We start from the raw sequence: 26,753 nt of genomic DNA on the forward strand, positions 1-26,753 counted from the left end.
TTTATGACTTTTGCTTTGAAGAAATAGATCATTTTTCTTGCAAACAATAACTCTACTATTCATGCAAAGATGATCAAATGGAGCTTTAAGAAATTGATGGAATAAATGACAAAAGCACAGGCAACAACACCATGGCTTGGCAATAGTATTCAGACAATGCAGCAGTTTTTTTTTTTTTTTCCTTCATGTTTTTCTGGGAATTAATAATAACCAAGCGACAAGCAATGGTGAGAATCAAAGTTGCTAAAACTTCTATTTAAGCTCCATCTGGCTGGATGAAGGGGTTTTGAATTTCCTCTGTTCCGTCAGTTGGTGACACAAGCATTACAGCAGTTCCCCTACATATCTGCATACAAATACACCAATCAACCCTGTTGGAAATGATCATTTTTTCAGCCATCATAAACAATTTTAAAAACTTGATTATAAAAACATACTATAAGGCCAAGACGTCTAGTCTGGTCTGTAGTCTTCAGTGGATCATCAGGATCTGCAAGCATTGGATGGAAGTTACGAGCAATGCCTTGAACAGAATAAGAATATCGTCGACTCTATTAGCTTATTAAACTAATTAAATCGACGTCCATGCTGAATTTCTGAGTTCATCCTTTAGGTCCTATAAATTCCTTAGGCACCATGAAGAAAAGGACTCAGAATTAGCAACATGACATTACAATTCAAAGTATGCTTGCATTATTAAAAATGATTTGTTTTAAAACATTGATGATATGAAGCCGTCAAAGGAGAAATTCATATGTAAATTAATAGCAAAAACAATTCAGTTAATCAGGGCAAACACTAATCATAGACAACTTTTGGCAAGTAGTTACCTCTAAGAAATTCTATAGCTTCATCTAGCACCAGGTTAAGCAGCTGATCGTAGCCTTTTAGAGTCCCCATCACTGGATCAAGACATTACGTGTTAAGCAAATTTATATTGGTTACGAGTGAGATAGTATGTACCTCAAAGTCCTCGACTGGAAACTCCAGAAATTAGAACAACAAGGAGAATGCATAAGAAGCTCAAAACTTTTATGGGCCAAATTAGCAAAAATTACAATGAAAGACGCGCTTAGATAGCTCACTAAAGATAAGATCATTTCAAAGAATTTAAGTCAATATTAAATTTTAAGTTGTAACCTAGTTTACATAACAAGTTAAGGTAAAAGCCGTGTTACCTCAACCTAAACATCATTCTAATCCCCGAAGTCTTAGTACAAGCCCTTAGGACATTTACCCAGAGCATGCAAAACTGAACATCACTATCAAGTGTTTTAATCTCTGCTGCTGGAAGACATCCCTTGCGAATAAATCCTCATGAATCGTCATTGAAAGACCTCTCTTGCTCCTTTGTTTATCTTTTTTCTTGTTTATTTTGGCCTCGCCAATAAGATCATTGCCATTGTGTAGGCATATCAAACTTTAATAGATTGGGTTGATGAATTTGAAAAACGAGATGGTATATGTAAGTCCATTTTTGATACATTATGTCACACAGTATTATCAATTAACTAACATTAACAAGGGTATGGCCTGTAAATGCACCCTTATATTGTCAAGTTTGTATCCTGCATGTGTTATGGAGTGTCATGACCACATGATGCATACATTTAATTCTTAAAACATAGGGATAAACCATCTACTTCTTGACTTTTTGATTTATTTATTTTTATTGCTTGCTTCACATATCAACTTGAAACTTAGACACAGTAAACAGGAGACAACTATACCACGTAGATGAGTATCATTGAGTAAACATATCTAGCCACCATCACATGACCCAGGGACTAAGACTACCATGAAACATTAGGCACCCGATAAGAGTTTTGAGGAAAGAACTAAATTCATGTAATAGTTGAAAAGATCAAAGTCTAGCACACATGAAAATTAAAGTAACCAACCTTGTCTTCCTCCTGTTAGCTTGACTTGGACACCCTTGTCAATGAACTTTGCCAAATCTAGAACAGTTTCCTTCCTGCCTGACTAAACAAGTAAACAGAAAGCATTAGATGGAGACACAACACCATCATTTCTTTGCAGCAGAGAGGAGAATGATACTTTTCAATAGAGGAAAATATTTGTCATGCATACAATGATATTTTTTAATTCAATAAAATCTGAGTCATTGGTGCTGAAAGGGCTGCAGGAGCTCTGGCATGGACAAAATGTGGGATTGCAGAAGAGAGAGGAAAAGAGAAGAGCAAAAGAGAAGAGGAAAGGAATCAAGTTGTACCAAGATAAAAATTAAAGAGTTAGTCAAAGATGTTGGCTAGGCATTTTGAATGGCCAAACTTGAGTGTTTACGAAACTTATGAATGAAATTCAATAAAAAAACATGTATAAAAATATAAGACACCCTATTATGTTGTGTGATTTAAAGCATTAATCCAATACATTTATTTGCACAGAATTGGTTTTAAAAGATGTTTCATTATGTTGGACAATGATGTCGATGCCGAGGTGGACGCCTTTGTTATTGCTATAGTTGGAAGCAAATTAATTACTACCTAATTAGCTATTAGAAATAAATTAACTATTGTCTAATTAGTAGAAAATAAATAATGACCTAATTTAACTACTGCTATAGTAGAAAACAAATAATGACCTAATTAGCTTTTCTATTTTTGATTCCTTGGTCTTTCCTAATCTTGTCATGTTGAGCAATTAGGACTCGGTCTAGGACGAGTCTTCCCCCTTGAGTGATTTGGACTTTGTCTAGGATGAGTTTTTTTCCTCCTCCCTTTCCCCCTTACGTGTTGCATGACCAAATACGGATCCGGATCTCGACCTGTGACTCGATCCTATACTCGGGACCATATCAACTTGGTATCAGATCCGGTCATGGGTGACACGGATCATATCACATCCAAACTCGAGGCCTTCATGGAAAGATTGATGTCACAACAAGTTTTCATGGAGCAGATCACTTCCCGCCAGCAAGGACTAGAGAAGCAAATTGCCGAGATTTCTCGTACTGTTCAAGATGCTAGATGACGACCTTTGCACACTACAGACAGCCCTACCAGCGTAGAATATGACCCTTCTAGAGGCTCAGAGGCTAGACCTGAACTGCCAACCAGCAGCACCATGACTCCGCCATACTCAAAGATGGAGTTCCCCACCTATTCTGGAGAAGGGGATCCGCTGAGCTGGGTTAAAAAGTGCGAAAAATTCTTTACCAACCAAAGGACCACACAGGCTGATAAGGTTGGCCTTGCTGCCTTCCACTTGGTAGGGGAAGCCCAACTTTGGTTTGATTAGGCAGAGCAAGAAGAGCCAGAGATGACTTGGAAGCAGTTCAGAGACCACTGTCATATCCGCTTTGGCCCGCCCCTAAGCAACAACCTTTTGGGAGAGCTAGCAAATCTGAAGCAGACAGGCTCTGTAGAAGACTACTAGCGCCAATTTCAATCTCACCTCGCTCGGACCTCGGACCTCAGACCTCGGACCTCCGACCACAACAACAAGTTGACTTATTCACTGCAGGGCTAGTCGAAGATCTCCGTATCGACATCGAACTGCAGAAGCCTGAAAACCTAGGCATTGCAATGAATATGGCCAGGGCACTAGAACGGAAGCAGTGCTTCCATCAAGGTGGGGGGCTGCTGCGCACGAATTGGGGCGGGACCACAACCAAGCTCAACACCAGCAGTGGAGGCCTTCCTTTGGCGAAGACCAGGACCTCGGACATCAGCAAGGAGACTCCACCTATTTTATTTTTTAAGCGTCTAACTCGCGCCGAGATGGCAGAACGGAGAGCCAAGGGCCTTTGTTTTAACTGTGATGAATCCTACTCCACGGGTCACAAGTGTAAACACCTGTTTTGGATTGAAGTGCCTGATGATGACAGGGAAGGTGAGGAAGAGGGGGAAGTGAATTCAGAAATTTCCCTTCATGTTATTAGCGGCGTTATACTCCGCTTTCGAGCTTGAGGACAAGCTCAGTATCGAGGAGGGGAGTGATGATGTGGACGCCGAGGTGAACGCCTTTGTTGAACATCGCTATAGTTGGAAGCAAATTAATTACTACCTAATTAGCTATTAGAAATAAATTAGCTATTACCTAATTAGTAGAAAATAAATAATGACCTAATTTAACTACTACTATAGTAGAAAACAAATAATGACATAATTAGTTTTTCTATTTTTGATTCCTTGTTTTCCTTTATGGTTAGTCTTTCCTAATCTTGTCATGTTTGACTCCTTATATAAGAAGTGTCATTATTAATAAAGGAGGGAGAAAAATTGAGCAATTAGGACTCTGTCTAGGACGAGTCTTCCCCCTTGAGTGATTTGGATTCTGTCTAGGACGAGTCTTTTTCCTCCTCCCTTTCCCCCTTACGTGTTGCATGACCAAGTACGGATCCGGATCTCGACCTGCGACTCGATCATATACTTGGGACCATATTAGACAACTAGAAATTAAAGAAGCCAAAGAGAAACATGTAACTCATGTTTGGAGAACTAGGAAGATGCATATTGTTAACATAGCAAGTGATTACCATTGCAGAATTTCATCAACAAAATGATTGGAGAAATAAGCAACAGCTACAACAAGATATTCTTACCATCTTATACTACAAAATTCCAGCAATCTCAATGAAGCTCAACGAGTAACTTGCTGGAAACCAGTCAACCGTAACCCTATTCTGAAAGTAAATAGAAGAAGTAACCAAGGGCATCAATATTTGTAATCAACATGAAGAAAAATAAATAGAAAAAGTTTTTGCTGGTAAATTAAGCACAGAAAAAGAAAAAAAGTAAAAGTCCAAGTTAACTCTTTATGAAAAAGAGATCGATTTCATTGGTTAGCTATTATGCCTAGTAGAAATGAGAATTGAACTATGGTCCTTAATTATCAGAACTGAACTGGCATCAAACTAGCAAAGTCTACCAAATGAATGGCCAATTAGAATGAATTTTATTAAAATGTGCTAAGTAAAAATTGTTATACACAAACTTTGCTAAAAGCATATAATATTTCCTTCAAATATCTACTTAAAAATATTTTTATAAAATCACATCCTATAAAAGTATTACTTTATACTAAAAGTATAGAAATATCTACTAATCAGCCAAGAAAACCAATAATGCACAAGGACCAAGCTCGTATACATCCTCCCTCTCATCATTGATTTAATCTCAAACTCCTAGGTTCACATCATTGACTGAATCATAGAATCTTGTTGATTTAAATCTTATAAACAAAAAAAAAATAAAAAGTAGTAAAATAAAAAATGTTTTAGAATAGAAGGAATGATCAAGTAATCTTCATGGAAGTAAGAACAAACTGCTTCTATTATACACCAGATCAAGCGGAGGGCAGGATCAACAGAACTCTCATATCCAACAAATAGCATGGCCTCCATGTAACAAGAGAGGCCTAATTCATCGAGTGAAAGTACTTCACTCCCAAGCTAGCAAGAGCTACCAGCCATATAATTGATTACAATACCATTCCAATCAACCGCAAGTTAAACAACCAAACAACATGTGTGAGATTCTAAGTTAGGACACAAGGAGGCCAGGAATCAGAAAAATAGAGCGTGATTACCAAACACAGCCTAAACTCAATAGTCGCCGACATGATTTCTGTATGAACAAGGAAATAAAATCATTAACTGCTAATGGTACTGAGATTATGCTACCAGCCAAAGGCTTACAGCACTCACGAAAGAACATTCAGTATGTTGTGTTAAGTCTTATGTCCACTGTGCCCTAATTTAAGGTAACTAGTCTTAACTATTTGTTATCAAAAAGTTTATTAATGCTAGCAACAATAAAGAAGTAAATGCCATACATCAAGAACAGATAAACAACTAGATTAACTTACATTATTGTATATAACAATACTGCACATAATACAACAAATGTTACAAGCAATGTAACAAAATAATACCTCGAATAATCCGCATGAAATAATCACTAGTATGATTTGCTAAGCACAGGCAATAAGATAACACAAGCAGGACTAGTCGACAAGGCAAGTCAAAGTTCCCCACACAAGAATTGGTAGGCCAAACTCAACTCTAAGCACACAAAATTACTATCACACGTCGTCCTTTAGGAAACACAAGATCACCAGAAGCAACAACGTTACTTACACTGGTAACCCACTAGAAAATCCGAATACTGCAGCAGGTACAAGAATTCACGTCGCAGTCGTCGAACCTCGTGAACTCGAGCTGCGACGCTGCTTCTCGAGCGAGCGAGCACGGCGAGGGGTGAGGCGTGCTACTGATCACACGGGGGAAGAGGAGCAGCACTATGGGTTTTCCGCTGCCGGAGATGGTAGGTAGGCAGCAGTGACGCCCGGAACCCTGAAACACCGGCCGGCTTCGTCAGAGATTGAGAGACGAATGGGGTAAAGTTGCGGGGGAAGGGCTCAACGATCGGCGAACCCTAATTTACCTTTCTGCCGAAACCAAACCGGTTCAAGATTCAATCATCGTCTCACAAAAATGATAATCCGTGATAATATATAAAAAAAAAAAATTGATAATCTCAATTAATTTTATTGATTGAGATGACTAATTCAGTCTCACAAAAATTTTTCATTGAATAATTAGAGTTTGAACTACCGATACTTAGATATCTCACCGTGGTACCATATCCCGAGGACAACGGTGACAACATAAGGTTCAAGATTCAATCGTATTAGAGAAAATAGGTGGAGCGCTGGAGCCTGTCCATTCAGAGTAGCCACACTATCTGCAAAAGAGTAAAGTACGAGAGAAACGTTTAACTCGAAAACTTATTAGAACAACCATTCAACCCTATTAATCCGACATATGAATATTGGAGGGAGTGAAAAACATTTGATTGACCGAATTGATTTATTTTAAAATTTTAATTTGGTTAATTTAAAAAATTATTTTTTTAAAAAAAATCTTAACATCATTTTAATTTACTGGAACCGGTCTCAATTATAAAATTCAAAATTTGATTAAATCCAACCGTCAATAGTCAATTATTAATCAACAAATCAAAAACTCAAAAATTGATGTAATCAACTGTCTACGTGACAGATAACCGACCGAAGTAATCATATTGTACTTTGGCATTGTTATTAATTGACACAATCATAGTTCTTACTCGATAAGAAACCAACTAATAACAACCTTTCATTTAGCAAAGTCATATCTCTATCCACATTAACATTACAAACACAACGCCAAGTGTAGAACAAGTAAAATCAAATCTATAGCTGAAGTCGGAGGGTCAACCAGCCTTCGCATCAACAATTAACAACGTTAATAAACAGCACAGAAAAGAATGACTTGGAAACATGAACTATGTTGAGAATATTACACCACTTCTTGTTCTTGCGCGAGAGTGCCAAGGGAAGATACTGACCGTGTCGATACGATCATGGAAATGGACCGATGGGGAATTGCTCGGCTAGCTTCGCTCTTAGATCCTTTCTCAAGATTTTTCCAGAGGGGGCCTTTGGAATGACTTCTGTGAAGAAAACTTTGTTGATTCTCTTGTAGAAAACCACCTGGTCACAGATCAAACTTTGAATTTAGAATGTCAAAGCTTAAGGAAATGACCTTGAGCATTTCAGTTTCCTGACAATTAACATCAAAATGGTTTTCAGGCTTCCAAAGCTTGCCAAATGCAAAATCTTTCTACTATATCAAAATTATGCATAGGTTCTACTACATTCAATTGGACTTGACATTTTAGACAAGATTCATAGCACAACAAATCAGCTCTACTAGGTTCACGACTTAAATTATCTCATAAATGGATGATAAATGGATGTCGCATTCCTTGGCCATGAAACTTTTTCTTCATAAGTGAGGTTAGTACTGACCCATGCGCTCAGTATGAAAGTTTTCTTTAGTCTTCTTTTTCATTGAAGCCACATGGTTATGAATCAATAGCTCTCCAAAGTAAATCATTAATTTTCCCCATATTTGAAGCTGGTTGTAGGAGTTTTTAGACATACATTACTGATTATGAATTCATTGTGCAAGATTTTACCTGTCTTGAGATGTACTGCTTGATTTCGTCCTGAGTGATTTTTGATCCATTGGACCGCACAACAAAGGCAACAGGGACTTCCCCCGCAGCTTCATCTTTCATCCTGCAAAATCAAGAGCTAATTCATGCATTGCATACTTTTGAGGTTACAGTGAGAATCACTCAAGGTAATTCACTAGATAATGTAACCGATGTTGTTTGTGTTGTAAGAGACTCACGGAACTACAGCAGCATCAGAGATGTTAGGGTGCATAACAAGTAGTGCTTCAAGCTCAGCTGGGGCTACCTGAAAGCCCTTGAATTTGATGATCTCCTTGAGCCTGTCGACGATGAACACCTCATCGTCGTTATCAACATAGCCTACATCTCCGGTGTGCAGCCATCCATCCTCATCTATGATGTTCCTTGTGGCCTCTGGATCATTAATGTAGCCTGCAAAAATTACTGCATCAGTAATCTTTTGTCGATTAATTAAAAACCACAATTCAAACAATTGAGACAACTTGCAAGCCTCAGTACTTTCTCGCTGTTTGAAAAGCACATGTTTAAGAGCCAGTTTGAGAAGGACGAATTTATTGTCTTCATCAAAGCTACAAAATGGACAAGCTGCTAACCATGATGTGACCTTGATCTAAGTTATCGTAGAACTCTTGTCAACTAAGACACTACACCAAACAAACATCTTTTAATTGGACATCTGAGACACTACACCAAACAAACATCTTTTATTGGACATCTGCTTTTAAGTCTTTGATGGGAAATAGAAGCAGTAGGATTAGGCAAATTCACCACGTTTTAGTATTGTTATGCTCCAGTGAGCCTAACATAATTTGCAACATAGTGCCAAGATTTAGAGCACATTTTTAAGTGTGTAAATTATTTTTGGCTTTATGGCTTTAGCACGAGTCAAAATACAGGTTTGCAGCTTCAAGAATGGTAAAAAGGGATTTATGGGACACTAGAACTTACAACTTGAATCCAAAATTGAAAAGACAATAAACTTGATGGTGGATTGGGAAAAGAAATTAAACTCACGCATGATTCGATAAATCTTAGACATTGGAGCATGATATGGCAAAAACTGAATATAAAGGGCACGGCATGATTTACTAAATTGAACTCATTAGATTTGGTTAATCTAAAAAGTTGCCAATAGCATGTATCCTTGTTTCTTTTGGATTTGTGGTATTTATTTACCTTTGATCCCCAAAAGAACCAAATTTTGACAAGAAAAGAAAGTTAAATCATTGCTATCTTCAAAGAATTATAAGTTATTAAAACTAGGCACTCCAAATTATATAATTTTTGTATACTTCTTTGATGAATCCTGAGTAATAGATCAATTAATAATGGCAGAAATGCAGACTTGAGGATAAAACATTTTGAATCGGCTAAGGGAGGCATGCATATAGTGTGCCTACCTTTCATAATTTGGGCACCTCTGATGCAGATCTCACCACGCTGGTTCCGGCCTAACACAGCACCCGTCTCTGGGTTAATTATCTTCATCTCAGCATTCCTCACTACCGTGCCACAGGCACCGGACTTCACCTCGAATGGCGCCTTTGCAAATGCCAGGCACATAGACAGCACTGGTCCAGCTTCTGTCATCCCGTAACCCTGTCACATTTGAAGCAAATTAACTTGTTACATCCGGCCTTAACCTTATGCTGAAGCAAAGCAGGAACTGCACATTGTCATTTACTCCCATTCAAGAATCAAATGAAGCCACTTTAATTGTCAGAATGAGCTATTTTCTTACTATCTGTTCTATCTACAAAATAAGCATCAATTCTGTTCTTCGGCATGGGGAAGTGGGAACAGCAAATTAAATTTGTCAGAGAAGACTGACACATCGCACGTTACTAGCAAATGCTTTGACACACCTAAATGAATAACTCATACAGAGTCCTCAAATGCCTCGCTCAGATGGATCTATGCCTGATTAGATGAGGAAAGAACACAAGGATGTTCATAATTGTGTTGGAATGATGCCGAGAGATGCATGTGCAGATGGCACTTTGGTATCGATAATTAGTTGGAATTCGAGGGATAAAATTTGGCAATGACTTAGTAGGAGAGCAAGGCATCGAAAAAGGTGTTGCAGAACTTCCCTTTCTTATACTAACAACCTACCAAACAGCTGAAATCGAGGAAACAGGAGTGACCAAGCGTGTTGTGTAGTCTAGAGGAAGAGGGGAAGGCCTCACCTGGCCCAGCAGAGCATTGGGAAGCTTAGCCATGAATTTGTCCTCAAGCTCCTTGCCCATGGGAGCAGCCCCGGACATGACCATCCGTATTGACGAGAGGTCGAAGCTGTCGACGAGTGGGCTCTTCACGAACTCCAGCACGATGGGCGGAACAAAGGGCGCAATTGTCACTCTGAAGCGTTGGATCAGGTCAAGGAGCTGCCCGACCTCGAACCGCCGCATGATGAGGATGGAGGCGCCGACGCGGAGGCAGCAAAGGAGGACGGAGTTGAGAGAATAGATGTGGAAAAGGGGCAGGACGCAGAGGATGACGTCATCCGGGTGGAAATACAGATTGGGATTTTCGCCATCCATCTGCTGGGCAACGCTGGTGATCAGGCTCCGGTGAGTCAGCATCACGCCCTTGGGAAGCCCGGTGGTGCCCGACGAGTAGGGCAGCGCGACCACATCGTCCGGATCGAACTCGACTGCCGGCATCGCACCGGCGTCTGCCGCCAGGAGGTCGGCGAAGGCGCGACAACCTTCCGGGGCGGGGCCGTCGCCGACGGTCACGATAGTGACGCCGCGCTCCGCGGCTAAATGCCGGATCTTATCCACGTAGCAGGATTCGGTGATGATAAGGCGGGCGCCGGCGCCTTCCGCTTGTTTCTGGATCTCGCCGGAAGTGTAGAAAGGGTTAGCCGTGGTGGCGGCGGCTCCGCCAAACGATGCCGCGAGGAACGCGATGACGAATTCAGGTGAGTTGCGGAGGAGGATCATGAACACGTCGCCCCGCCGGATCCCGACGCTGTGAAGCCCCGCCGCAAATCGGCGTGCGGAGGCTTCCACTTCGGAGTAGGTTAACACAGCGCCAGTCGCGCCGTCGATGACGCACGGCCGGTCGGCGAATTGGTCTAGTCGCTCGAAGCAGTAAGTGTGGAGCGGGATGTCGTTGATGATCTCGATGTCCGGAAGCTTGGATCGGAAAATGGTCTCCTTCGGCGGCGCAATTGAACCCATCCCGATCAGTAGATTTCTCTCCGTTCCACTGCTCTCTCCTCTCTCTCTCTCTCCCCTCTCTCTCTCTCTCTCCCTCTCTCTGCCGTGAAGAAAGAAGAAGAAAGGGAGGAGGAGAGGAAATAATATACAGGTGGTGCCGTGAGGGGACCAGGAGTAGGTAAGGCCATCGGCTCGGCTAATCGGCTTCAGTCAAGGCGAATTGTTGACTTACGAAACGAATCAAGCCATTGCGGTCGCGCCACGTGAGCAGGAGTTGAGCGGCTCAGTTATGTTGACGACCGGTCTTACCTACTACTTGACCGGGCGAAACCGGCTCGGTCGAGCCGCGACTCGGTTTCGTTTCATGATGAGGTGCACGTGACGGAGAGGTTAACATGGCTTTCGACGTTGCGATCTCACCTAACGCCGCAGTGACAGCGGGGAGAAGCGTATTGCGACGGAGTTGACAATTTATAACCGTTGATGGTTGATCTGACGGTCATTTTTGCTGTAGTTAGGTGCGGCGGATGGCCGTTCAAGAATATGGAAATTTCATTTCGCCCTGTTTAGAAACTTCAACTTACTCTCAATAATTAATAAATTACATTTTACTCCCTGATGAATCTATATGGAAAACATGAACATTTATTTTGATATATTAAATTATTATTACTATTATTATTATAATAATAATGATGAACAACATTTTAGGAGCTTCACTAATAAAGACACTCATTGTGACAGTGTAAGACTTTGATATATTTTATTTTTATAATTTATAAATTTATCTGTAAACTCTGACCAGGCAAATTAAAAGGGCATTAATGGAGGACTGACACAGCAGGAGTTTGTTAATAGCCACTATAACGAAGCCAAGTCAACACAAGAAGATGAAGTATTGGGTTGGTAATATTCCAATATCTCAGCCAATATGGGATCCAACTCAATAGTTGATTTGGAAATTTAACAATGTTTAAGTAGATCATTAACTTTGCAGTGATCTTGAGTTGACTTCTTCTCCAGCTCAAAGTCAACCCACCAATGGTAACACGATGGAGAAGTCATGAAAAGGCCTTACAAGCAATTGAATATCATTGGGTTTTGGTGGTGTGAACACTTCTTACAACATCTTTAACTGGAAAATTTCGGCAATATTATTAGCATTGATAAATATATTATTTTGATGTGAAACAAAAGAATGGTTTAAAGAATGTTATCAGGAATGTAAGCAAATTCTGTTGAGTTGATCATGACTATATTTAAATTCATTCATTTATTTATTGAAAATCTTAGCTTGAGATGTTTATCAAGCTAGAGACATTATCCTTTTCTCATCTTATTGTTTCTTTCAAAGAACTTTGAAGTTTTCATGTCAAATTGTTGTGTGTTTGATCTTCTCTCTTTTTAGACTTATTTAGTAAAATGGAGACTTAGTTAACTTAATCTCGTTTATATTGATCTTCCTGAATTAATATGTGTATTTAAGAACACATAAAACTTATTGAGCATCTTTAAAATGTTGTAAATAGATAACTTTGTATTAAAAACATCATCATGCTGATCCAATACAATCTTCGTGAGAAAGCAGAAACATGTTATTTGATGATTGATAAAGAGCTGCAAAGTAAAAGAAACTACAATGGTTTTAACAAGAAAATTCCCACATCAACAGAGATTTGTGTTTATGTTTATGTTTATTAGGGTCTAAAAGAATGTTATCTACAACTTGATGAGAGATTCAATTAACAAGAGAAATATCAAATATCCTTCTATAGGGCGTGGCAAACCACTAGGAATCATGTTCAAGGAGGAGTAACAGAGGCTTTACAGATGGGGCACCAATTCTTTAACCGAAGCCACTGTTCGATGCATTGAATATGGTAGAAATGCTCACAAACCAACGAGCCAATCTCATCCTCAGCAACCCATTCTTCCTGGAGAAATTCAAAGATTCAATACTTCAAAAGGTAGCAAAACAGGAACCTGATTGAGTGTCAATACATGTGGAAGTTAACTACTGAGCTGGAAATTAGAAAACTTCAGGAGGCAAAACCACTGTTGAGAGTGTGTATTCAGTGTCAAGTAATCAGTTTATGACCTATATACCTGGCATATGCTGCATTTGGCATCACCTTCATTAGAGCGAGAGAAGCCAGAGATCGGAGAAGCAGGCACATAGTTGCTTCTGTTCAAACATTTAGACACAGCTTCCTCTGTAAGGGCTGTGCTCACTGTACCCATTTCCTCGCCCAGTGCTAACAATTCCTGTTTGAGGAATAAAAATTCCTGAGACATTCAGCTGGAATCACTGCATTAATAAATTTTAGAAGACTGAAATGCATATCAATGCATGTCTCCACTTTGTGTTGATTGCAGTTGAGTGAGCATTGAAATTTATCAGTAGTTTATGACACTACATATAACTTAAAAGATAGAAGAAACCTCATATGTCATGCTATCGATATCCATCCTCATGTCACTGTATTGGTCGTTGATCAGGCCATCAAAAAATAGACGATTCTCAAGAAATGATAGTTGCTGCAAGGTCAACAAGTTGTGTTAATTGTATCTTAATACAGAATGGAAATAAAAAAGATTTCTCATTAGTTTTTTATCTTTATGGATATTGTTCAACATTTCAGTGTAAATAAATTGTCAAATGTGCAGAATGCATACAACCTCCTCAAATGTCAATCCTTCGTGTTCAATCCTCTCAAGTTCCAGTAGCACCTGCATGGAGCCAAAATGAAATCTAAGAAAATTCGAGGGAATTATGATGACAAAGAGCGACTAGAGGCAATTCTCCACTTGTAAGACACGTAGGCTTAAGATTAGAATAAATAACTATTACAATAATAGAAATTAGTGGTACCTCAGCAATACTTCTATTTAAGTGTGGATAACCATCATTATCTTCTGAAAAATCATCGAATAGGGACATGGCATCTCTTGATGATCTTGATGAACTTCGATGATCCAGCAGCAAGTTGAATTCATCTACTTGTCCTAAGGGCCTTGTTCGAGGAGTGCCACTAGATGCCTGCCTTGTTCTAACTGAGACAACACCCGTACTGGTAGATTGGCTTCTGGATCTTCTTGGGTTTTGATTAGAAGCTAAATTGTGTGGAAGACAATTAATGCTTGAAGAAACTGAACTTGTTGCAGTAACTGATGAATAAATGCTTTTGCCTCTGGAAGATAGGCTTCGACTTCCAAAGGATCTCCTCCTTATGTCGTTTTCTCCCATTCCATCTGCAAAATCAGCAGATGTAAAATTTGACAAGGAAAGATCAGATGCATCTGCTTGTCTAAGATCATTCAAGCCATAATCCTCAGATCTGGATGACACATCTCGTTCAATGTGTGTAAGAGCCATGGGATTGTTTCCAGATGTATTTGAATTATCTTTGAAGTGAGATTTGGGCTGCCTAGCTGCCTCCTTAGATGCTCTAGAACTCAATTTTGATCTCACTTCTTGAGATGCATTTTCTGATAAACGCTGCACCTTTGCTGGTTCAACTGTTGGTCTAAACGCTACAGACTTTGATTTTTCTTTCTTCCCAAATCTTCTGTCAGAATCTGTATATTTGCGTCTGTTGCCATTGGCTTGTCTATTACTACTTTCCGCAGCATCTTCTTCATCCAATCTTTGTTTCAATCTTGGCTCTCTAAAAGCCACAGAAGAGGATGACTTAGATGAGCTTGAGCGAATGAAATTTTTGTTGTCTTCTCCTACCTGGGTGCTTTGAACAGCATAGCGACTAGCACAACATCCTAACCGGTTACAGTACCGGATACTTCTATCATGGAACTTCTGTTCCCTAAAAGTTATGCTGCATCCACCTTTGCTGATGATTATTCCACTAGCAGTCTTTCTGCCCATCGAGTCCTCCATAGTATTGCATAAACACCTACTTGAGAAAAGATGAAAAGCAAATTTGAGTTCTTCAACAAGTGAAAACTTCTTTTTTTCTGAAGAAGATGATAACGGCAACCAAGAGAGACTAACCGAGAAAACAAACACATAATTTCAGTCAGCTCCTGTTTCTAAGTTGTGACTGAAATAAAAATAGCAAATAGCAGCAATGCAATGATAGAAACTAAAAACAAATAGAGAACTTATTTCCACTCTTTAAACTTTTCCAATTTCATTTTATCTATCATTTCCTGTATAGAACAAACTCTTAGATTTGGTACTGATATAGTGCATCATCGATACTGTGGAGATACATATGCGCATATGAAATAAAGTCCATGGTTCATGGTTGGACTAACTCATTTTATCCTCTACGGTCCATTATATACTCAAGGAACTAATTGTTACTAAAAATTCTTAGCATGACATTAGAATGAAGAATCTAACAGTTTAGAAAATGAAGAAAAAGTACTACCGATAGATATGTAGCAATATCAGTGTTGTTGTCTTCTTACAAAGTGTGGTTACAAAGAGTATCTATGAATCTAACTAAACTAGCTCTCAACCGATAGTTACGATGAAAAAAATAGAAAAGACAGGGCCTTGACTATTTTCAGAGACATTATAAGGAAATAAGAGCTGTAATTTGTTGTTATTATACTACTCAATAGGGAACTCTAAAGATGCATAAGTTTGCAAAACTACTGAAAATCACGTTTCTAACTCTTATGTCTAAGCTAATAAACCAAGAGTGTGCTAAAATCACTTCCTAATGGATAAAAATAACTCAACTGAAGAATAAAAAATACCGAGATTACTGCCATGGAAATCAAAACATGGCCGACTTTGTCCATTGAAAGCCATACAGAAAGCAGAGATCGTCATTAATTACACGAATTGGAGGTTCCATGGCTAAAATCAAAGTATCAAACTAAAGAATACTGAAAACAAGAAGGCAAGGCAATGAAAGAACACTGTAAGTAGGTGCTCTGAACACTAAACTATTCTCTTTTCAATAAGAACATGAAGAAGGCAATAGTTGTTTTCCGCAATCTTACTCAAGTGCAATAAAACAACTTCATCCTCTATATAATCCAGTTCTCCTACAACCAACGAACACATAACATAACATGTGGGATTCACCAAACCCACCAACAAAATCAACAAGAAATCGCACGATAATCAAAAAGCCAAATCAAATCACGCTTCAGAACAAAGCAATTCACCGAAGACCAGTTATCTTTCGTGAAAAGCAAAACTCTTAGTGCAAACGAACAAAAAAACACAAAGCTCTTAAAATTCTCCAAGGCTACAAGCCAATCCACTAGAACATAAACCAGAAACAACAAAACCACAGACTAAAGCCGAGAAGACGCCCGAAAACCATCCAAGATCAGAACTTTCTCTTTTCATAGCGATCAAGATCGAAACTTTGAAGCTCCTACTCGATCAATCTCCATCGTGAGGCCTAAAAAGATGCGAAGGGAGAGGCGTACCTTGTTTTGCTTCTCGGAACTTCGAAGGAGAGGCCAACAAAATCGCTCCACAAGAGGGAAGAGTTGAGGAAGGCGGCGGCGACGGAAGGGGAGGTTTTAATAAACCTAAAGCGGACGCCATCGGATTGGCACGGTCGCGATCGGGCAGCGCGTCAAAGAAACGAACGCCTTCCCAGTTCCGGCCCAGAGGGACGATCTGAGCCGTTGGGTAGAGGGCCAGACGCGCGAAGGACGCATCGGACGGCGATGGGTGGCCTTTCGGTCGTTGTAACTGTTCCCTTCGAAATTTCTATTTCCTTTCAACAAAATATATATATATATATATATATATATATATATATATGAATTACGAACCCATACTGTGCATGGGGACGACGTTCTATGATGAAGTTGATGGCCGGCTATGAAAGATTTTGTTTATGATTTCTTGAAAAGAGAGGTCCCATTTGGATGAATCAGTTGTGTTTGTTAAGTACACGGAACAAATTAACAATAATAATTAAACTAATGATGGCTGGATAAAGAATGCATCGACATCATCATGTGGATCACTACTCGCTTGTCCGGCTTGCCAAATGGATATGATGGCAAGGAGTTGGAATGGAGGAGAGACATAGCGGATCGGTATATATCTTCAAATTTTACCCGATAAGTGAATCAGAAGAAAAACTATCTACTTCCAAGATTAATTAAGTGAAATACACTCAAACAGTAAATTCCTTAAGCACAAAGTCTACTTACTACATGGAGAGAATCACTTAATTGTTGTTTTTCAAAAGATTAAGGTATTAGAAAACACTCGATCTATAAAGTTAATTTTTTTATAATGTTATTCTATTGTAGTAATATGTAGCAAAGTAAGTTTGAAGAACATTTTGAAATGAACACATCAAGTATCAGTTCAATACAATTTTAATTAAATTGTGAATCTACTTGCTATAGTATTATTTTAATATTTTTAGGAGTAAATAAATTCATTTAAATAATCAATCTATTTGTTATTAGTCCTCTAAATGTAGTCCAAGAAAAATAACTGAGCCTGGTGATCACTAAGCAAGTTCAAATTTTGAAAAGTAAAGATTACCTCAATGCTCTTCTTTCCTAACCAAAAAAGTATCAATAAGATCTTCCTCTTTAATTTCACCAGGATATGCATATTGGAAGATATAACAATTTCCGCTGTAGGATTTACACTGATCTGACGACGAAAGAAGATTCTTGTCCTTAACCATTTATGCACCAAACCTGTACGAACATCAGAGAAAAAAAATGATGAAAAGTTTAGCATGTAGAGGAGTATGATCTGCAATAAACAAACAACTTCTTCTGGCTAAGAAATCAACAGCACTTGTAAATTGAAGGTGCAATCAATGCTGTTCTTCGAACAAATTACTGAAGAACATGGCTGCAGTGTGACTTCCAACTGACCTGGCTAGTATCTTTCCCAAGCTAATAGTGAATATCAGACTGAAGAGAACCATTTTTAAGTGCAGTTGTCTGACATGATAAAAACAAAAAAAAGCTTTGTTAATGATCCTGTCCGGAATCTGAGTCAGATAAAGGCCGACTGAGATAGCATCGGTATTGACAGAGAGGTGACTTGGACATACCTAGCATATATGTACCGTAAAGATGGACTCCCACGTGGAGCTCAAGGATGGTGATGACGAGATCGGCGGTACTTAGGCTCTGCATACACTCAGACATGCACACAGAACATTAGAGACCAGAGACCAGGGAAAAAGTCTCCGATGTAGACCCTCCGACGCTCAAGTCAGATACTTTTTCCCCAGAAGAACAGTGTACGAAGGAAAAAAGATTTGTAGAAGACGAATGTGAATGTAAGCGTACCTGCTTAAGGGAGAGGACCTCCCTTTTTATATGACAATGCGTACCTCTGGAGCCTGACCGATGTAAAAGAATGTCGGGTGTCAGGGCATGTCGGGTGATGGAGGATAAGTGGTGCCCTCTCATTGGTTGAAAGAAGATTCCATTCTCAGGTAATGGCCGACCATTGGAATATTCCCTGGCTGATGATAGTTATTCTCTGACAAACAGTTATGATTCCCTGACATTGTTTGTCACTTAGCGCTATCTGTCCTGCCCGGGATTAGCTACGGACAACTCGGGATGATCGTTCGGGTGTGCCACCTGACTCAAGTCTTGATAAGGGGGACGAGCTGTGGCGAGGGTCCCATCCTTCACACTTGGATAGCTGAAAGATCGACCGGGAGTTGTCTTACTGAAAGTACCAGGCCTGAATATGGGGCCCGAGCTGAGGAAACCCGACCAGTTGGGGTTGTTGGTGCAATATCCCTGGGTCAAGGTTGTTGGGGCAATTTCCCTAGGTCAAGGTTGACCAGTTTGACTAAGCTTGAATTGAGTCAAGCTTGAGTCAACATTTGAGTTTTGATGTTTTACAATATAAGGAGATTGCTAGAGCAATCGTCCGATTATGGAGATGGTCAAAGGGTTGACCAGATTGATGAGAATACAAGTCAAGCAGGTCAAGGTTGACAGGAGACTTGACTGGAAAATCCTAACTGGAGGTTAGGCGTATTGAAAGTCCTAACTAGAGGTTAGGCGTATGGAAGACCTAACTGGAGGATAGATGTATGGAAGTCCTAACTGGAGGTTAGGCGTATGGAAGTCCTAACTGGAGGTTAGGCAAATTAGAAAGTCCAAGTGTGATCTTGGCAAAGGAGAAAGTCCTGGTGAGGAGCCAGGCATTTGGGAAGTCCTGGTGAGGAGTCAGGCAACTGAAAGTCCAAGTGTGATCTTGGCAAAGGAGGAAGTCCTGGTGAGGAGCCAGGCAATTGGGAAGTCCTGGTGAGGAGCCAGGCAACTAAAAGTCCAAGTGTGATCTTGGCAAAGGAGGAAGTCCTGGTAAGGAGCTAGGCAATTGGGAAGTCCTGGTGAGGAACCAGGCAACGGAAAGTCCAAGTGTGATCTTGGCAAAGATTGTAAGTCCAAGCATGTGGTTTTGGCAAGGTAAGTCCTAGTGTGACTTGACAAGGAGAACTCGATAACTAGGATGAGGCCGAAGGAAGCTCTTGAAGGCAAGACGTGAAGGATGGGAGATATCCGAGGGATGCAAGGCTGATGGAGGAGGCTAGAAGGCTAGTTCGAGGTTGGTCGGGTGTGGCCAAATACTAGGCACGGAGACCCAACAGGTCACGGTTAACCGGGAGTTGGGTTGGAGGCTTTGGACTTGAGTTTGAGTCAAGTCCAGGCTGGTCAATCGATCGGGAGATCGATTGAACCAGGGTCGAATCGATCAGTCGATCGATTGATGTGTGCTGCGATTGTGGGAAAGCCCAATCGATCGGTCGATCGATTGGGATGTGAAATCGCGAGCACAGAAGCTTTCCCAATCGATTGGTCGATCGATTGGGCAGGGGAGTTCTTGCGCGATCGCGAGAACACAGAACGCTTCTGAATCGATCCACCGATCGATTCAGATATTCCCAATCGATCGGTCGATCAATTGGAATTCGACCGTTACACAGGAAACGAGCGATGGACGGCTACGATGAAGCGGTGCTGACGTAGCAATCGATTGGAGATGAATTGGATCGATTGGGAGCACTGTTTAAAGCTTGGGCGGAACGTTTTCTCCGTAGAACTTTGTGTTCTTTCTTGTGATTCTTCTGCGACTTTAACAGCGACTTCTCCATAGCTCTCTCTGCCAGTCTTGAAGGTTCTTGGAGGCACGTCCAAGTCAAGAGGTGAGTTGCAATAAGAAGAAGAAGCTAGGGTTAGGGTTTATTGTACAAATCTTGTAAGATTTTCCTTGTATTTGCTTCTCTTTATATTCTTGTTGTATTGTGAGCTTGTAAGGCTTCTCCGCCTTCGGTAGTTACCGCAAAGGAGTGGTTTCATAGTGGAGGGTGTGTGAGTGTGTGAATCCTTGGACTAGTCACCTCTGCTTGAGGTGGATACCAAGTAAATCCCTAGAGTTAGCGCTATTTGTGTTTGGTTCTTGTATTTTCCGCTGCACATCATCAAGAAGAAGCAAACCAACGCAAGCGTGACGAACCGCTATTCACCCCCCCTCTAGCGGGCACAAAGGTCCTAACAAAGGGACCAGGTTGATTGAGTTTGAGTTGGCTCAAACTTGAGTCTTGATATTTGAGTTTTGATGTTTGACAATATATGAAGATTGTAGGAGCAATCGTTTGATTGGGGAGATTATTGGAGCAATTCCCCTCTGGTTAAAGTTTGACCAGTTTGATGTGAAGAATAGTCAAGTAGGTCAAAGAGTTGACTGGATACTTGACTGAGAAAGTTCTAACTGAAGGTTAGACAGTTGGAAAATCCTGGTGAGTGAAGCCAGGTGAAAAACATAGTGAATAAAGCTAGCCAGTTGGAAAATCCTAGTGAGTAAAGTCAGGTGAAAGACCTTGTGAGTGAAGCTAGACAGGTGAAAGTCCCGGTGAGTGAAGCCGGGCAGTGGAAAAATCCTAGTAAGTGAAACCAGGTGAAAGACCAAGAGAGTGAACCTAGACAGGTGAAAGTCCTGGTGAGTGAAGCCGGGCAGTGGAAAAATCCTAGTGAGTGAAGCTAGGTGAAAGCCTTGGTGAGTGAAGTCAGGCAGATGGAAAGTCCTGGTGAGTGAAGCCAGGCAGGTGAAAAGTCCTAGTGAGTGAAGCTAGACAAATGGAAAGACCTGGTGAGTGAAGTCAGACACGAGGAAATCTAGATGGGTCAAGGGTGACTGAACATCTAGTAGAAGTCCAAGTGGGTCATGGAGGACCAGACACTTGGCACGAGACGGTAAGTCCAAGTGGGTCAAGGTTGGCCGGACACTTGGCACAAGGAGAAAAGTCCAAGTGAGTCAAAGGATTGACCGAACACTTGGTGAAGAAGTCCCAACAGATTAAGGTTGACCGGATACTAGGCACGAGGAGTTCCAACAGGTCACGGTTGATCGGATGTTGGATTGGGGGACTCTTGAGCTTGAGTTAAGAAAGTCAAGGGTGGTCAATCGATTAGATGATCGATTGGCCCAAAGCCCAATCGATCAGCCGATCAATTGGCCCAAAGCCTAATCGATCAGCCGATCGATTTGGAGAATGCTGTGATAAACAGTAGCCCAATCGATCAGCCGATCGATTGGGGGTGTTTAACTCGCAAACAGAAGCCTCTCCAATCGATCAGCCGATCAATTGGGGGCTGGAAATCACATGTAACGTGAGAAAACTGAATCAAGTGGTTGATCGATTCGGGCTTTTCCAGCAAAGAGCACAGAGGCGCTCTGAATCGATCAGCCGATCAATTTAAACCTCCCCAATCGATTAGGATACAACCATTGCATAAGATGTAGGTTTTGGAATGCCGAGATCGCTGGGATCTGACGTGGAAATCGATTGGGAGGAGCCCCAATTGATTGGAAGCCCTAGAAGGGTAGATATAAAGGCGACGAAGCGTTCAAACGCGGCAATCCTTCTTCCCCCTGATCTTCACGCGATCTTCTCCAACACTTCTCGCCAGTTCTTGGAAGCTCTTGGGGACAAGTGCTGGTGCACTTCCAAGGTTCAAGAGGCAACTACAATCAACAAGTTAGCAGGAAGAGAGTTTTTCATTTGTATTCATTGCATTTTTCTTCTTGCGCTGAGTTGTTGTATGAGGTTTCTCCACCTTCGGTAGTTACCGAGAAGGAGAATTTTATTAGTGGAGTGAGCATCGTGTATGGATCCTTGGATTAGTCACCTCTTCTTGAGTGGATACCAAGTAAATCCTCTTGTTAGCGTTGTAAGTGTTTGCTTCGAGTTCTTTTCCACTGCACATCATCACGAAGCATCAAGACAACGAACGCGACGAGCTATTCACCCCCTCCCCCTTTAGCTATAAATCGACCCTAACAGGGACAGGTCAGGATTTACTCCAGGCTGCATCTTGTGTCTCAGATCTGGGGCCTTGATCTGTCTGTACCCGATGGGGAATTATGGGTGGTCTAACTCTTTCTTTCCCCTTCTAACTGTTGATTGTCACATCCCTTTGACTTCTAACCGCCATGTCCCCTTGACTTTTGACTATTTTTGAATGTCACGTCCCTTTGACTTCTGACTGTCTGACCTTATCGAACCTCGCCTTTATGCACCATATCAGTGAATGATTATGCACAAGCAAAATATAAAGAAAAGACATCAATTGTAAAGAAAAAGCCAATTTTAAGATTAGATGAGCTTTGGGTTTGCCATAGCTTGGCTGATCTGAATCTCTTGTGAAGAGGAGAAATCATTGCCGGTTGGAAGTAGACACCGTCAGCGGATCATTATGGTAGTGAGAAACATTGGAGATGGAAGGTGATGCGCGGATATAGGGAGGCCTATCTGGCATGAGTTCAACTACCAAGGTGGAGGTCAAAGTCAAAGTGGTCAACGCAAGGGTGTCAAAAGGCCGAATGGAGGATGATTGCAACGACCGGTCGAGATGGTCAATACTACGATCGGCGCAAGACGTGTCCAAGCGGACCACCTATCTAGCTCAAGATAATATGACGAGATACTCAGACGCTCAATATGGAGCAACAGAACGCTAAGGAGACCGGAGAGCTTGTTCGAACGTGGAGGTCACGCTACTACATAGTCATCGTAGGGAAGAATGACTGAGACAAAGTGAAGGGGTCCGGACTGAGCGGCTACCCCGCTCGGCCAAGCAGCGGGACTTGGCCATTATAGAGCGAGGAGTCTCAGCCGAGCGGCTACCCTACTCGACCAAGCAGTAGGATTGTGGTCGTATCACTCGATATCCTTCTAGGAGATAGTGCCGTTGACACGAGCCATGGTCGACAGGAGGATCATACGATAGAAGCTTCTACTGTCTTATCAGATATATGCATGCCTATTAAGGTATGATGTTAGAAATACTTTCCTGGCAGGTCCCTTCATGGGACATATTAGAGAACCTGTCCATGTCTCGAGGAGCATGCACATTGCCCACCATGACTTTATATAAAGGGGGGTCTATCATCAGCGGAGGTACGCATTATTCATTGTTTGCGCCTACGTTATTGTTTCTCCGCTTTCCTTCTGTACTTCCAATGACTGACTTGAGCATCGGAGGGCCAACGCCGGGGATCCCTTCCCTAGCACAACACTAACATTACTTGTTTTGCAGAGCGGAGCGAGATCTATAGCTTGTCAGTGAAGCCACCACATCCCCAACTTTCCACCTTCTCGCTTTAGGACAGGATCAGAAGGAAAATCCCTTCACTCCAGATGGATATGGTCAGAAACCCCACCGGAAGAAGATCACTAAATATGGTCGAAGATGTCAGCTCAGAAATCATAGTCATCCTCTTCCCTCTCTGCCCCTGCTCGATTGCGAGTCTGCCAAAATCACTATGTGAATGACGAAGATGATAGAACGCTAGAGCTGGATGATGGATAGGGAAGGAAAATCTCTTAACCCTAACTGGTGGATGGAGCTCTGACAGCCAACGGTGGAAGGTGGAAGTGTTGGAAAAATGTGAATGGAAACATGACTTGTCAGTTATTAGTCCCATATTGGACAAGTGACAATACGAATGATCAATAGTGCAAGAAGGAGTACGAATTTAGGGTCCAAATTACACCAATCCAAATGTTCTTGTGGGAACACTACTGCAAAAAGTTGATGTGGCTGGAGCACAGTGTGCCCACATGTATCAGTTAGAAGTTGCCACGAATCTCTTTTGCGTGTGCTTGCTTAGCCTATGTGGATGATGTGAACCAAACGAGAAAGATATCTCAAGAACTCACAATAAATTGAAGACAGAAAAAAGGAAGGTCTAAGATGATAAGATGGATGAAAAGAAACCTTGACCCAATGCTTAGGAAAGCACGAACCTTGGTATAGAAGATGGAAGATGCCACAACCTTGGGATTGAGGTTGATAAGTCTTTGAACGCCACAAGGAGATGCCTTGATAAGTTCTTATAATACCCTGGTTCTGAGATTCTGGTTAGAGTATGGCTTAAAAGGTTAGATGGTACTATCCATATCACCAAGGTGCATCTTCCTTTTCGGAAGCCCAAACTTAAGAACTCCAAAGTTAAGTGTGCTTGGCTTGGAATAATCTGAGGATGGGTGACCTCCTGAGAAGTTTTCCAGGGTGCGTGCGAGTGAGGACAAAGCACGTTGAAAGGACCTCCGGTGGTTTATGGAGCTAGTCGTCAACCCGATGGGCAATTCTAGTGCCGTTCCCGGTTCGGTCCGGGTGGGGCCCGCCCGGGCCGGGGCGTTACAGATCTAGTTCAATGAAAAATCAATAAGCGAGAGCCTCATCGTGCTTTAGATTGAAAAATATGTCAATGATCCATGTGTGGCCGTCACCCCCTTTATTTATAGCTATAGGGTGACAAAAAAACCCTAAAAGGCCAAAAGAAAGCCCATTTAGTAAAGACCTATATATACTACTTAGCCATTTTAAGCTTATGACATTATTACAACCCAAATAAAGGTAGAAATTGAGTCCAAATTGTGTCTACATATCCATACTACATAGATGTGAGACTTAAATGCTAATTCAGCTCATCTAAGGCTTGAATTAGGTTGACTAAGCCGGATGACTTGCTCGTGGTCAAACCTTCTTAACTGGTAGCTTTGGCCTTCACATCTTCAATTAGCGCATTAAGTGCTTCCTTCATCTTTTTAGCCTTAGCCCTTGTAATTGGGCCTCCATTGATGCATAATGGATCATCATTAATATCTAGAGTGGGTTGAGCATGATCCATATCATAAGCTTGTTGCGCAACTTGTTATTCTCTTTCTTTTACTCCATTCCCCCTCTCCTCAAAAGGATTCATCCTCGAATCTTGATCACCTACATCAAAAGGAGAAAGATTAGAAACATTAAATGTAGCACTCACATTATACTCACCTGGTAAGTTAAGCTTGTATGCATTATCATTGATTCGAGCAATGACTTGAAATGGACCATCTTCTCGTTGATGCAACTTAGTATGACGTTTAGTAGGGAATCTTTCCTTCCTCATATGAATCCAAACCCAATCTCCGGGTTCAAACATCACTTTCTTTCGTCCCTTGTTGGCTTGCGCAGCATATTGTTCAGTCCTCTTTTCAATTTACAATCAAATTTTCTCATGCAGTTGCCTCACAAACTCAGCTTTTCTGGTACCATTTAAATTGACACGCTCAGAGATAGGCAAAGGTGACAAATCTAAAGGAGTTAAAGGTTTGAACCTATATACCACTTCAAAATGTGAAAAATTAGTAGTAGAATGCATAGATCTATTATAAAAAAATTCAACATGTGGTAAACAATCTTCCCAACCTTTTAAATTCTTTTGAATGATAGCTCTCAATAAAGTAGATAAAGTTTGATTTACTACCTTAGTTTGTCCATCTGTTTGTGGATGACAAGTTGTAGAAAACAAAAACTTTGTTCTTAACTTTCCTCATAATGTCTTCCAAAAGTAGCTTAGAAACTTTGCATCACGATATGAAACTATACTCCTCGATACTCCATGAAGCCGCACGATCTCCCTAAAAAATAGATCAGCAATATGGTTAGCACCATCTGTTTTCCTACAAGGAATAAAATGAGCCATTTTAGAAAATCTGTCCACAACCATAAAAATAGAATCCATACCTCGTTTAAACCTTTGTAGTTCTACAACAAAGTCCATGGAAATATTAACCCAAGGTTCACTAGCAATTGGTAAAGGTGTATACAGTCCATGAGGTAAAGATCTAGATTTTGCTTGCCTACATGTAATACACTTCTCACAAAATTTGACTACACCTCGTTTCATGTGTGACCAAAAGAAATGCTCTACCAACACTTCTAGAGTTTTTTTACCTCCAAAATGTCCTATTAGTCCCCCACCATGAGATTTTTAGATTAATAATTCCCTCAATGAACAATTTGACACGCACAACTTATTCACTCTAAAAAGAAACCACTCATGCCTATAAAACTTCCCAAATACAGCATGTTTACAAACTTCAAACATATTTCTAAAGTCAAGGTCATTAGAATATAGATCTTTAATGTATTCAAATCCTAAAAATTTAGTGTTTAAAGTAGAGATCAAGGTATACCTTCGAGACAAAGCATCGGTAACAATGTTTTCCATACCTTGTTTATATTGATCACATAAGGGAATGATTCAATGAATTCTACCTATTTTGCATGACGTCTATTCAACTTACTTTGG

General features: G+C 40.8%; 3 protein-coding genes across 5 annotated transcripts; all 3 read right to left on the reverse strand.

The window, feature by feature from the left end:
- Positions 1–106: 106 nt before the first annotated feature.
- LOC121980814 (sm-like protein LSM7) lies at positions 107–6,753 on the reverse strand. Of its 3 annotated transcripts, XM_042533038.1 has the most exons (8): positions 6,600–6,732; positions 6,411–6,414; positions 6,104–6,319; positions 4,568–4,648; positions 1,902–1,983; positions 831–902; positions 438–490; positions 107–346 (listed from the first exon to the last, which is right to left on the reverse strand). In XM_042533038.1, exons 4-8 carry the CDS (start codon positions 4,568–4,570, stop codon positions 257–259), a joined length of 300 nt encoding a protein of 99 aa, XP_042388972.1. In that variant the 5' UTR covers positions 4,571–4,648; positions 6,104–6,319; positions 6,411–6,414; positions 6,600–6,732; the 3' UTR covers positions 107–256. The 3 variants fall into 3 exon arrangements, with proteins under 3 accessions (XP_042388972.1, XP_042388971.1, XP_042388970.1); XM_042533037.1 differs by lacking the exon at positions 6,411–6,414 and having other exon boundaries at positions 6,600–6,753; XM_042533036.1 differs by lacking the exon at positions 6,600–6,732 and having other exon boundaries at positions 6,411–6,568.
- A 350-nt stretch (positions 6,754–7,103) lies between these two features.
- LOC121980815 (4-coumarate-CoA ligase 1-like) lies at positions 7,104–11,309 on the reverse strand. The gene is made up of 5 exons (XM_042533040.1): positions 10,199–11,309; positions 9,410–9,608; positions 8,207–8,420; positions 7,989–8,091; positions 7,104–7,500 (listed from the first exon to the last, which is right to left on the reverse strand). The coding sequence occupies exons 1-5, from the start codon at positions 11,195–11,197 to the stop codon at positions 7,369–7,371; spliced, it is 1,647 nt and encodes a 548-aa protein (XP_042388974.1). The 5' UTR covers positions 11,198–11,309; the 3' UTR covers positions 7,104–7,368.
- A 1,440-nt stretch (positions 11,310–12,749) lies between these two features.
- Positions 12,750–16,737, reverse strand: LOC121980816 (E3 ubiquitin-protein ligase MBR1-like). The gene is made up of 6 exons (XM_042533041.1): positions 16,589–16,737; positions 14,049–15,087; positions 13,856–13,906; positions 13,619–13,714; positions 13,283–13,441; positions 12,750–13,110 (listed from the first exon to the last, which is right to left on the reverse strand). Exons 2-6 carry the CDS (start codon positions 15,069–15,071, stop codon positions 12,979–12,981), a joined length of 1,461 nt encoding a protein of 486 aa, XP_042388975.1. The 5' UTR covers positions 15,072–15,087; positions 16,589–16,737; the 3' UTR covers positions 12,750–12,978.
- Positions 16,738–26,753: the final 10,016 nt, after the last annotated feature.

Source organism: Zingiber officinale, chromosome 5A (genome assembly GCF_018446385.1).
Source record: "Zingiber officinale cultivar Zhangliang chromosome 5A, Zo_v1.1, whole genome shotgun sequence".
Lineage (NCBI taxonomy): Eukaryota > Viridiplantae > Streptophyta > Magnoliopsida > Zingiberales > Zingiberaceae > Zingiber > Zingiber officinale.

Excerpts from the sequence above, each read along its gene's own strand:
- LOC121980815 (XM_042533040.1), bottom strand. The coding sequence starts at position 11,197 with ATGGGTTCAATTGCGCCGCCGAAGGAGACCATTTTCCGATCCAAGCTT. Across the intron at positions 8,092-8,206 it reads TCTGATGCTGCTGTAGTTCC|GATGAAAGATGAAGCTGCGG; the intron begins GTGAGTCTCTTA and ends TTGATTTTGCAG. Across the intron at positions 7,501-7,988 it reads AGCAGTACATCTCAAGACAG|GTGGTTTTCTACAAGAGAAT; the intron begins GTAAAATCTTGC and ends ATCTGTGACCAG.
- LOC121980814 (XM_042533037.1), bottom strand. Across the intron at positions 903-1,901 it reads GCTAACAGGAGGAAGACAAG|TGATGGGGACTCTAAAAGGC; the intron begins GTTGGTTACTTT and ends GTCTTGATCCAG. Across the intron at positions 347-437 it reads CTAGACGTCTTGGCCTTATA|ATATGTAGGGGAACTGCTGT; the intron begins GTATGTTTTTAT and ends ATTTGTATGCAG.
- LOC121980816 (XM_042533041.1), bottom strand. The coding sequence starts at position 15,071 with ATGGAGGACTCGATGGGCAGAAAGACTGCTAGTGGAATAATCATCAGC. Across the intron at positions 13,715-13,855 it reads AAGGATTGACATTTGAGGAG|CAACTATCATTTCTTGAGAA; the intron begins GTTGTATGCATT and ends TTGACCTTGCAG. Across the intron at positions 13,442-13,618 it reads TCGATAGCATGACATATGAG|GAATTGTTAGCACTGGGCGA; the intron begins GTTTCTTCTATC and ends TTCCTCAAACAG.